General features: G+C 38.7%; 1 protein-coding gene across 1 annotated transcript; it reads left to right on the top strand.

Annotated features, from left to right (window-relative positions):
- The first annotated feature begins 8,979 nt into the window (after positions 1–8,979).
- LOC121504942 (ovarian cancer G-protein coupled receptor 1-like) lies at positions 8,980–12,212 on the top strand. The gene is made up of 4 exons (XM_041780061.1): positions 8,980–9,043; positions 10,051–10,242; positions 11,344–11,528; positions 11,617–12,212. The coding sequence occupies exons 2-4, from the start codon at positions 10,066–10,068 to the stop codon at positions 12,140–12,142; spliced, it is 888 nt and encodes a 295-aa protein (XP_041635995.1). The 5' UTR covers positions 8,980–9,043; positions 10,051–10,065; the 3' UTR covers positions 12,143–12,212.
- Positions 12,213–13,271: the final 1,059 nt, after the last annotated feature.

The raw sequence follows: 13,271 nt of genomic DNA, 5'->3' as shown, positions 1-13,271 counted from the left end.
TGAGTGGGCCACAAAGAACTGCTCTCTAGATCAGGGGTTCTCAACCTTTTCAGCCCGCAACCCCCAAAATAAAGATGCCACAGACCGAGGACCCCCATTGTACCTGAGGGTGGCTGAACACAGCCATGCACAATTTGGAATAGTTATGTGGAGACAGGGGCGCCCATTCGGGGGGAAAAATGGGGGCCAGGAAAATCATGGTCCATTGTAAAGTTAAGCTGTAGTATTTTATTTATAACCTGAATCCTAACCACTCTTGTTAAAGAAACAAATATCTTTTTATTTCATTTGTGCAGTAAGTAGCCCTCTTAAAAATGTTAATTTAAAACAGAATTAAAATACATTAAAAATAGCTAAAATGGGTTAATAATGGCAAGAAATTGTGGGAAAGGTGGTGACATTGGATTGGAAATTGGAAATTTAGATAAAAGTGACAAAAAAATAACCAAAAATGGCAAAAATGGGTTTAAGTGGCAAAATGAGGCATAATAAGTGGTAAAAGGGGATTAAAAAAAGTGGCTGAAATTGTGTTAAAGTAGCAAAAATGGGTAGAAATTTGGTGAAATGGGATGAAAAATTGATATAAACTGGCAAAAAAGGGTTGGCTAAGGCAGAAACTGGCAAAAATTTGCATATGAAGTTATGAAATGTGGCGTAAAAAGTGCTAATGAGGGGTTAATAGTGGCAATAATGGGACAGCAGAGCCAAAAACAGGCAGAGTGGCAAGATTTGGTTTAGTAGTGGCAAAAAAAGTGGTGGAAAGGGTTTAAAACTGGCAAGAAATGGGTTTTAAGTGGGAAAAATGTGTTAAAGTTGGCAAAATTGGTGGGAAAAAAAAGTGATGACAATGGTTTGAAATCTGGCAAAATTGGTTTTAAGTGGCAACAGTGTAATTTAAAAAAATATTCCTAGTCTTTTAACTCATTGAGTGCCAGCCCTTTTATAGAATGGAAAGTGGCTTGTGCCAGCGTTTTTGGCCATTTTGAGTCAACTTTCAAGACCCACAGAATATTTTGTACCATGATTCTGCAAACACCAAATAGCTCAAATGAAAGAAGAAACTCTCTATTTCATCATGGAAAAAAACAGTTGTTTGTAGCTTGTTCTGTTCTTGATTTATCTTAAGTTGAATAGAGGCTAGTTTCACCAAAAAGACCACTTTTTTTCTAGAAAGCTGAGAAAAATGCACTTTTGTGAAAGAGAGTCTGTCAAGAAGAACAATGATTTGAATTTTATTTTTTTGCCTTCAATGACATAAAAGACATCTGAAAATTGTATTACAAATGTTATTTTATTGTAAAATAAATAACAATGCTTCCAGTCACTGTCATGCCATTCACACTCTGGAACTGGACGGCCTCCACGTGACCTCCCTATACACCCACATCCTCTTCTGTTTGTCGTTGTATGCACCAGCTGGCGAGAGGCTGCCTTATTTGTCCGACACATGGGGAGACCTCCGGCCGGCCGAGGCAGATCAACGAAAGCGCTGATCCCTGGATTTGCTGTCGTTAAGTTCAGTGTCGGTTTCAGTGAGTAAGTGATTTCTCAGGCAAAAGTTTAAAGTTTCTTCCAGCATCTAAGTTAGAACTTTTAGCTTAGATTACCTCCGTAATGATCGCTCTGCTCTTTGACCCCAGGGTCTCCACCTCTGATGTTTGATCTACCATCACTTCCGACTGTAGTGTTCTGACTACGTATCCCAGAAGCCCCAAAATTACTCACAGGAGGCGTGAGCACGCCCCCTTGTGCCAGCCGCCAAAAAAACACTTTGACGTATATATACGTCATTGGCACTCAATGAGTTAAGGCATCCAGAGACCCCCTGTCAGTGTCTCGCGACCCCCAATAGGGTCCCGACCCCAAGGTTGAGAACCACTGGTCTAGATAACAGAAACTCTCCTCAGTGGTGTTTAATGGACTGTCTGCCACATATGCTGACATGTGTGTGTGCCGAGGTTCATCCTGACTTATTTAACCCCTCATTGCTACCAAACTAGAACCAACTGAATGTTTTTACACATGATTATTTTTCATGTCAACAGGAAGTGACTCTGTGGTCTGGACTGCCTTTGTTTGATCAGGACTAGGTGTTTAAATCCTCCAGCTCTCATTACATGGTTCAGATCGTGGTCATAAACTGAAATCTGCAGACTGAATTTAAAGTAAAAAAACTCTGAATGTGTCTAAATGCCCAGTGAAGACTGATGAATCCAAAGTTTCCAGATGTGCCTGTTTTAGTTGATGATTTATTATTGTCTTTTATCATTTAATGTGTCCTGTATGTGTTCAGGTGGACTGGTTGTTCAAACTGTGGATTGCTGCCTTTCTTGGTCAGGCCTCCCTTAAAAAGAGGTCTCAACAGGACTAACCTAGCAAAATGAAAGTTAAATAAAATAAATCTGTAAGATTGCTCTCATCATAGAGAAATGTCTTTATAACTGAGCATGAAATCTGAATCGGGACACAACACACAGTTTAGTCTCTTCTTAGCAGGAAGCTGAGCTGTGTAGGGTCTAACTGTTTTAGTACGGACCGGGAGAAAGGACATAAAGAGGATCAAAGTTAGCAGACTCGTCATGCCCTCCTGCACACAGACAGCATCTGCAGACCACAGGGATAGATAAATACGATCACAGGTAAGACACGGTTTCATGAATTTATCCAGATTTACATGATTATAGAGGAATGATGGGACTTTGTAGATCTTTAGCCTGTTAATTTAGCGTTTAATGAAGAAAACCAAGCTTGCATCAAGTCTCTGTGTAATATCTGACTATAGGAGGGATAAAATGTACTTCAGTAGAAATCAAAGTAGTAATCTGTAAATCTACTCAAGTAAAAGTCAAAAGTAAGTCATTTAAAATTTACTCAAAGTCCTGAGTATCTATTTTGGATACCTGAGGAGGTTTTACAGTAAAATCTGATCTTTTCTTAATGTGAAATAACTACAAGAGAATATGAATCTCTAACCAGGTTGTTTTAAGGTGAGAATTAACCTAAAGTCAAATGCAGCAGCTGTTTGAGGATGAAATGTGGAATCATTCTCTCTCTGCTGACCATCATGTGCTGTGAAAGTCAAACTTCTGCTCATTTTCTCATTGGCAAAAGACTAGAATCTTCTAATTTTGGCTTTTAGTGTTATTTTTTACTTAAAGCTTTTTAAAATGTAGTGAAGTACAATATTTCCCTAAAAATATACTTCAGTAAAAGTACAAGTACACCAAAAAGCTACTCCATTACAATAACTAGAGTAAATGTAATTAGTTACTTTCCAGCCCTGATTTCTGTGTTTTGTACATAAATGTAAGTTTTTACCATTAACACATTAAAAAGATTGATTTTATTTTTTAGTTTGGATGCATGCTGATGAGGAGGGTCTCCAGAAGAATGACTGACAGAGGAGAAAAAGAGGAAGAAGTCCATCTCCTTCACAAGTGTCCACTCCTACAGACTTCAGGACCTTAAGGGGCTCCAACACAGCCGTCTCCTAACAGACAGTCCAGAACAGAGAGGGGAGACAGGAAACTTTCTTCATCTGTGTGCAGAAAGGTAAAACCCAGAACATCCCAGCAGAGACAGAGGAGTGGAGGACTTCCTGATCTCCCAGAGACAATCACAGTCCTCTCCAGATCCACAACAGTCCAGCTCACAGCTCAGTTTACTGCATGCATGCCAGTGGGCCCAGAGTGTGGATCTAATAGTCACTACCATTATGTACAGGGATGATCATCAGTGGACTAAATAGACAGTTCATACACACTGGTCAGATACATGAGTCTAGTTTAACTCATTTAAACATTTAACTGAGACAGATCACTTCAGCTTTAACTAAAGTAATGTACGCAACATTATATGTTGAATTTCTCTCAATATCTATAATGTGGTTTGAAATAAAATGAACAAAATCTCAAGTTCTGTTACCTCATGTTTCTCCACTGGGGTTTAGATTAGTTGCATATGTGCAGATTATCTAGCATTGACTGCATCAGTTACAGTGATCATTGGATGAGGGGCCCTCAGTCAAACTTTGCTTAGGACCCCAGGTAAGCTTGGACCGGCCCTGATCCCATATCTCCACAGTCTGGGACTGAACTCCTCTATGATGGGGCTGGCCCCCACAGAGCAGGGTTTATCAGAGACTACCTCCAGAGTTTGGGAGTGCAGAGGATGGGATGTCCTGCCAGCAGTCCTGACCTCAACCCCTTTGAACTCAGAGAGACATAACATGAGTGAGTGAACCTTTGTTTAGTTGATGGATATGTCATCCTTCGAAGTTCTAATAGCCAACGCCAAATATCCTGTTAGCTTAAAGCCTATGGGAGGGGTTTTCATGATTCTGTTTTTAAATGAATCAGTCTGGCATACGTCTGTGCACTCAACAACACAGATTCACACACATATTGATCTCATTTGTTTCTCTGTGTGTGAAATGGCCTGCAGAATCTGCTCTGACTTCACCAAGCAGCTGTTCTTTGTCTCCATCTAGTGGCAGAATGACTTTACTGCAGAATCAAGGGGAAACAGGAGTGTGGGGAAATAGGTAGCCCCACATTTCAACATGATTTAATAAAGAAAAAAGAAATGATCTTAAAATGACCAAACACCATGCCATCCAGTTAGATTTAAAGTTTGATTTAGGATCTTCACATTCAGCTGATTACTCTCATAGACCAGGATCATTTAATAAATGTCAGCTTAGAATCAAAATGGTGTTCTAGTAAACTTCAGGCTTACCTTTAATTAAAATACTCAATCAACATGTCTTGTTGATTTAAAACACTCCAGTTACACTGACCTGATAAACTTTGAAATGTTCTCATCAATAAATCAGACGCTGTGGTCTTATTGAGTGGATGTTTGCTGATGTGTAGGAAAGAGGATTGAAAAGGAGCAACAGCTATTTTACAAATACAGCTACTAAAACTGATTCTACCAAACAGTCCATCTCCTTTCTCTGTGGAGGAGAATCTGAAGTCTTCTAGTAAAATGTCACTTTAAACATGGATAGATTAGTTGTTTTTTAGTCACATGACCTTTCTAAATGACATCACTGGCAGCAGGCTCTACTTAGCATAGCTTCATGTTGCCTGTAGCCTAAATCAGCTGAAAATGAAGTCTGTAACTATCAGTAAAGACGACACGCCCAGTACGCCTGGATAGACACATGCAGAGCTCCAAAACATTATTCTACAAACATTTGATAAAACAATGGCTCAAACAGTCTTCAAAATGCTCGTTTCTTGCTCGTCTCTGAGCTGATTTCATAGAATCACTCTCCACTTTTGTCTACTTTTGTTTAATGTTTAATATCTAAGCACTGGGATTGGATTAGAAACTGGGAATACCGAGTAAAAGAATGTTTGGGAGCACTGACCTGGGTCAGATAAAGAGGCTGAAGAGCCCTGAGGAAGTCTGTAACGTCTGTACAGGGAAATTATGCTGTCTGACTATAACTGGTCCTCTCTCTGGTTCCTCTGTTTCACTCCTGGACCGTTCCCCTCCAGGTTTCGTGTCCTTCTTTAGACTAAAGGGTCAACTGGTCCTCTCTCTGGTTCCTCTGTTTCACTCCTGGACCGTTCTCCTCCAGGTTTCGTGTCCTTCTTTAGACTAAAGGGTTAACTGTCTTATTAATGTGACTTCAGTGATAGAGTTAATAACAACAGTTGGTGAACAGGGAGGAATGATATGAAAACCAGTCATTACATGATAAATCTTTATTATACTGGTCACATGATTTAAATCAGTAACTTCAAAATATTTTGAGATATACTTGAAAGTGTTTTTTTTTGACACCTTTAAAAACTTTCCCACTCAGTTTTACCCACTTTTATTCACCACTTTAATCAGTTTTTACCCATTCTTACCACTTCTCATCAATCTTGCCACATTTTTAGCTTTTCATCACTTTTTCCCACCAAATTATGACACTTTAAACCCATTTCACCACTATTCTACCCACTTCTTCTTTTAAGCCATTTTATTTGCTTTTCTACCCACTCCACCTTTTATTACCACTTTTTGTCATTTCTTAATCAATTCTTGTCACTTTCTGCCAATTGCTGCTTCTGTTGAACCATTATTCTCATTATTAACACATTTTCACCACTTTTCATGCCCAGTTTTATTTATTTTATCCACATTTCCCTTTTTTTATGCCCATTTTTGCTGGTATTTAAACCCATTTCACCACCTTTAAGCCACTTTGAAGCCAATATTCCTGTTCTTTTAACCCCCTTTACTACTTTTTTGTTCCCGTTTTTGCCATTTAAACCCTTTTATTCTACTTTTAAAAATCCTTAAATCCCATTTCCCCACCTTTTCTCTGAAATTTTTCACAATTTTAACCCTTTTTTATTCTGAGGAGAAGGGATTTACATTTCTTAGGAGGCTATACTCCAGCACAGACTAATTATTCAGGTTAAATATAAAATGTTGTCTTCACAGCTTAACTTCATGATGGACCATGATTTTTCTGGCCTCCATGGTCCCCAGTTATCTGGGCCATGTCTGTGTTCAAACACCCTCAGGTACATCTGGGATCTCTGGGGTCCTGGGACCTCTATTTTGGGGGGCGCAGGCTGAAAAGGTTGAGAACCTGTAGCATATATATATATATATATATATATATTATATTACAATATTTTTGTTTTTTGTGCAATATTTTTGTTTAGTGAAATATTTTTGTGTTTTGTGAAATTTATTTTGCACTTTTGAAATATTGATCCTGTTGGCCTTCAGGGCCACCGTAGTAACGCTAATATGAAAGGTAAATTTAAAAGAAGAGCTACCTGTAAAGACTTACTAACAAATATAGGCTAAGTAAGGCAAAAAAGGGAAAAATATAACAAAGATCATAGTTGAGGAGTATGAAAATACATGTTTCTCCGTGTGTATATGAGCTTAAGAGCACACACGTCATTTATTGTCATGGAAACGACCCGAGGGTATATGAGGCCCTGGAACCTTCTACTCTCCCCTTTTGCACTAAAACTGAGCGGTAGACATGCTAATCTGAGCTGGTAAGCTAACTTGTGAAGCTAACTTTTGGAGAGCACTGAGACAACTTCTAGAAACTTCTACAAACATCTCGGACCGTGGATATTTAACTCTTCAGTGAACGTCTGGAAATGGCCTTCAGCAGACCTCTCTTCGACCTGCACCTGCCTGGAGGTAAGACAACCTTTGAATTAGCTTCATTTAGCTGATATATATATATATATATATATATATATATATATATATATATATATATATATATTAGGTGTGGGAATCACGCGTTGCCCCACGATACGATATTATCAGGATACTTGGGTCACAATTTGATATTATTGCAATTTTAAACATTTTGCAATACAGTGAATATTGTGATACCATATATTGCCATATATTCTGATCTATACCATTTTTTCAACTGTTTAGCTGGTTTAGCATTAGCCTTGCTCTCATGTTTGTCGTATTTCCGCAGTGTTTTATTTCATGTAGCACTTCTCGCAAGCCTCATGTACATGTCCATCTCATTTATGCCCTGCCTGCATTCCTAATGTCCTCTCCTGCTGCTGCCATGTTTGTTGTACTAACTTTCTCCTGCTCTATGACCTTCACCTCTGCTGACCTCACTGGACAAACAATTTACAAGCTATTGATTTTTTTCCATTGTCATAGACTTCAGCTGATATCAGCAATTAGTTTGAAAAAATTGATACTTGGTGAAGGAGATGCTACGATACAGTGGTGTGAAAAAGTATTTGCCCCATTCTGATTCCTGAGTTTTTTGCGTATTTATCACACTTAAATGTTTCGGATCATCAACCCAATTTTTATATTTCACAAAGACAACCCAAGTAAATGGAAAATGCAGTGTTTGAAAGATTATTTAATTTTTTAAGGGGGGGTTCAAACCTCTCTGGCCCTCTGTAAAAAGTAATTGCCCCCTTGTTAAATCATGAGTTAATTGTGATTAACCACAGTTTTTGGAAAGCTGCATTTAATTTCACTGGCCACACCCAGGCCAAATATTCTGTGGACTGATGAGACAAAAGTTGAACTTTCTGGAAGGTTTGAATCCATTACATCTGGAGTAAAAAAAAGACAGTATTTGATAAAATGAACATCAGGCCAACAGTCAAACATAGTGGTGGCAGTGTGATGGTCTGGGGCTGCTTGGCTGCTTCAGGACCTGGACCACTTGCTGTGATTGATGGAACAATGACAAGCTCAAGTGCTCTTGGGTTATGCAGCAGGACAACAACCAGAAATACACCTGCAAGTCCACCACTGAACAGCTCAGGAAAAACTAAAATTAAGGTTTTGGAGTGGCCAAGTCAGGGTCCGGACTTAAATCCAACTGAGATGCTGTGGTGTGACCTTTAACGGCAGTTCATGCTGGAAAACCCTCCAATATGGCTGAGTTAAAGCAATTCTGTGAAAAGAGTGGGTCAAAATGTCTCCACAGTGATGAGAAAGACTCATCACCAGTTATCACAAACGCTTGATTTCAGCTATTGCTGCCAAGGATGCCAAAATATGGGCTGAAAGCGTGATATTTTCCCTGATGTCCCTGACTTTGTTGTTAAAAGTCACATAAATCCTGAGAATCATCAGTAAAATGTGCAGGGGAGGGGCTGGTGATGGACTCTAACACCTTGAATAAAACTCAGGGATTAGAATGATTGGATAAAATTAAATCAGAATAAAATGCTGCCCTACTGAATTTGAGAAGGTGATTTTATTCACGCTGCAAGCACTGGCACTGTGTGTGTGTCAGAACACACACACACAGTACCAGTGAATCTACAAAAGAGGAAACCACAATGAAATCAACTATCTCCATGGAAGGTCTCTGCTTCCTTATTCAACACAGTTTGTGATGATGCTAGTTTCTTTCTTTCACAGTTGGCACAAAATCATGCATGACTCATTTTTTCTGACTTCCTTGAAAGAGCAGGGCTGTATCATGAGTGAATGTGACCACTGACCATAATCAGCAAAGACAGTTTGGATGCAGAGAAACATCAGACATCAGTGAAGAGACTTCATCCAGGTAAGATCTGCTCACTGAAACATCTCTGAACTGTCATCTTATTACAAATACTATTTAAAGGATTTAGATGTTAGACACTTTTTGATAACTTGTAAATATTATGAATATAAATCCAAGCGTGTCTCTGTGATAGCCTGCAGGATTGTTTGAGTATCTCTCAGTATCAGCATCCTCCTCCATGATTCAAATGCTGTTCACACATTGTTAGCAATCTCCTACACACTTTCTATGATTTATTTCAATCATATAAAGAGCATGAAAAGCTGCATGGACTGTAAAAAAAAATAAAAATAAAATAAAATTCCTCCCTTAAATCACAGAGATGATCATTCATACAGGATAAGTTTCACCTGTGGACCTCTGTGTGCTGAAATATGGTCGGTCATTTGCTCTGGAAATTTTACTCCACAAATTACAGACATGGTTGATTTCATAGTGGAGTAAGATCACAGACGTCCTGCATGATTATTACAAATGACCAGAGGTCCATGGCTAATACTAGTCCCATATGAACAGGGCATAAGACCTGCTAAAAAAGATCTTTGATGACTAAAATAATAACTTCAAGTAAGTTAGACCATTATTTTAGGAAGGTGATGAAATGAAAATTATTTTTTTATTTCCCTTTTAAATGGAGCCACATTTGTAAGGAACATGTGTTTGTGGGATGAGAAGCAGAGCTGAGTATGTGGGTTGCACCCATGAAAAATTTGCCATACTTCACATTTAGCTGGGACAGCTGTCATAGAAAGAGTTTGGAAAGGGCAGGACTTTTCCAAGAATTCTGGAAAAGATGATTGGAGGAACGTTAATGATTTTGAACCTTAATTTTATAACTTTAGAGATGTTTCTCATGACTGAAATTTGGCCTGATGGTCCATAACACAGTAGCCTGTCATATAACAAACATAAAGATTTTTTTTTATCACTTCACAGGAACTTTGATTTTAAAAATGGTTGTAGTCATGCAATGTTTTTTGTCTAAAGCTTGATCTCTGTGATTTCAGGTTTCACTCTGAAGAATGGCAAACATCTCTGTTAACACCACCCTCCTGAATGAAAGCATTAACGTCAACCATAATGGCTCCCTGCATGAGGATTATGAAAACATCGAATTCATCTTGCATGTAGTGACATACATCATCGCTGGTATCGGTCTCCCTTTGTTACTCGTGGCCATCTATGCTCTTTACTCTCAGGTATGTGTATTATGACTTTATTATTTTTTTTTTTTTAAATGTAAATTATTTAAACATATCTTTGATGATCTGAAGCATTTCAGTGTAACAAATATTTACAACCAAAAAAAGCAGAAATCAGGAAGGGGTCAAATATATTTTGAAGGCACTGTCTACCTGTATGCAGGTAGGACTCATTCTTGTGGGTTTATTTCATTATTATGGCCAGAGAAGGATCATGGGCTAGACATTCCTACTGTTTACATGCTGATTTAAGATAATGAGGGACATTTTATAAAGTCAACTAGAAAAGCACTCAGAAAGCGCAAACCTCTGCCATAAGCCCTGTCTCCCAATAGTGAAGAATCCTTTAAAAAATTCCTGGATCCATCCCCATGTGCCCCCCCTACCATGGCATCCGCCAATCACTCTCTCCCCTGTGGGGTGGAAACATGGTGAGGCAAAGCGTTGGCTTCGCCATGGGTGGACTGTCATGGTTGAAGCATTGCCTGCTGGTGCCAACAGATGCACTGACAGTCTCACCTATGGTCTCACTGGATGACTGGAAGTCATGGCAGAGGGAGAATATTCCTCTATTGCTTCCAGGATTGTGAGTATTGTCATTACAATTCGCTCTTTCTCTCTGTTATACTCCAACTCGTCTCCTCGACCGGGCGTGCGTCTTTCAAACTCTATAAACTCCAAAACTTTGAATAGAGACACACCCAAAATGCTACTGGGGTTGAAGTTACTCATGTCCGCTATCTCCAGGTGTAAAGTGGTAACAGTGCAGACCTCTGCCATTAGCCCTATCTCCCAATAGTACAGAATCCTTTCAAAAATTCCTGAATCCAGATGGTGATCTGAATCTGTCCCAAAATCTAATCAGTTCTTCCTCATGCCATTTCTAACATGTCCTGAATATTTCATCAAAATCCGTCCACAATTTTTTGAGTTATGTTGCTAACAAACTAACAAACCCACCAGATCACATAACCTCCTTGGTGGGGGTAATAATATGCTCCAAGGTTTGGGACTGCTGATTGGGCCGTGGTGGATAGAGGACTACAGAACGTGTTTAGAACTTCTTCTCTTCTGTTTCTGTTTCTATATTTTCCTCAGGTAAAGAATGGTCAGGTGGCTCCAGTCTACATCATCAACCTTTTCATATCTGACCTCATTCAGCTCTGCTGTCTGATCATTTGGGAGTCTGAACCTGAGGAAGTGATGATACAGCGAGTGAACTATACTTACACATTTGGCGTATTAACTAGTGTTGGCTTCATGGTGTGTATTTCACTGGAAAGGTAACTATCTATTTAAATAGTATTAAATATAATATTTCTGTAGTATTGTGCATCTTTTCAGAGATAATACGTCCATCTTGTTTTGCAGATATTTGGTCATCGCCCACCCACTGTGGTACCGCTTCAGACGAACCATCAGGATCTCTGTGGGGGTCTGTGTTGTAGTCTGGATCATATCTCTTGTCTTGAGTTTCACTGTGGTCCCCTGGGTTACTGAGTTTGTTGCAAACATGGTTGTCTCCATCTTCATCATCATTCCCTTCCCACTGTTCATCTTCTTCCTGGTTGGGACCCTCAGAGCTCTCTCTACTTCTGTCTCAGTCCCCTCTGATGAAAAACGGAGAATCGTGGCAATCTTAGTCCTGGTGCTGCTGATTTATACTCTGCTGTTCCTGCCTTACATTATTTTGCTCACTGCAGGAACATACTTCTATGATTTCACTCTAAATGTCCTGTCCCACTTGTTTGTAAAGCTGAGCCCACTTGCGGACTTACTTCTGTATGTTTTCATCAAAAAAGAGACCTTTAGGAAGCTTTGGACCTCTGTGTGCTGTTGCAGAAAGGAGAACAATGACACCATCAACACCGACACAATCAACCTAGACCACATGTAGACCAGTGGTTATCAACTGGTGGGTCAGGACTGTAAAAGTGTGTTATTGAGCTGTTTTTCAGTGGCTCTGAGTGGAGACATGTATATATATATATATATTTTTAACGCCATTTTCCCATAATAAGGAGTAAATTTAGGTTGTTTCCCAAAGATCTCAACTATTTCTCTCCCTTTCAGTCGTGTTTTGTTTCACCTAAACAGCAACATCTTTTTATTCAGTACATTTGAGTGGTTGAACATTTCCCTCAGGAAGGTGAAAGTCCTTAGAATGTCTGTATATTATGAATGAATCTCTGAGGTGGACTTGAAAAAATTTCGAAAAGTGCTGGGTAGATCTTTGATTCAAGTGACATATTTGTACATAAACACACAGGTTTGAAATTTGTTCAAACTAGAAATTGATGAGTGTGTATTTAATAAAAAGAGGAGCAGATGAGTTGCATCTTTTAGTAAAACTAATCCATCTAAAAAATTTCTTCTGGATTAACAAAATCTTCTGTAAAAAAGTGTGACAGTTGTCTGCCAACACAGCATTACAGTACAAAATATATGGATAAATTAAACCACAATAAAAGGTTAAAATACAAGAGTGAACCAACTCAACTGAAAATACCAGTGGACTTCATTGTTTTTTTGCACACAAAATCAATATGATGCTTCAATTTTAATTTTTTTTCCCACTATGACCCCCAAGAATTTGATATTCTGAACTTGAGTTGTTTCAATATTGTGTATGAGGATTTTAGCCAATTGTTTTGCAATTTTTGTATTTTGATTACAAAATATAATTATTTATATTTGGAGAAAGTTTGTTGATTTTAAATCTCTCAGAAGTAGAGGCCAGCTCCTCATTTGCTTCTCCAATCAGTGTGGCAAAGTTTTCATGAGAAGTAATAAGACATGTGTCATCAGCAAATAAAAGGGGTAGAGCCTTATTACAGAGCTTAGGCAGGTCATTTATGTATATTAGAAATAAAAGAGGGCCAAGGATTGATCCTTGAGGTACTCCGTACAGTAGCTTGGCTCCATTTGATTTTTCCCCACTAACAGATACACACTGATCTCTATCCTTTAAGTAGCTCACCAGCCATTTTAACGAGACATCATGAAAGCCGTATATCTGTAATTTA

The sequence above is a fragment of the Cheilinus undulatus genome, linkage group 22, assembly GCF_018320785.1.
Source record: "Cheilinus undulatus linkage group 22, ASM1832078v1, whole genome shotgun sequence".
NCBI classification, from domain to species: Eukaryota; Metazoa; Chordata; class Actinopteri; order Labriformes; family Labridae; genus Cheilinus; species Cheilinus undulatus.
This window is presented reverse-complemented; position numbering and strand designations above follow the sequence as displayed.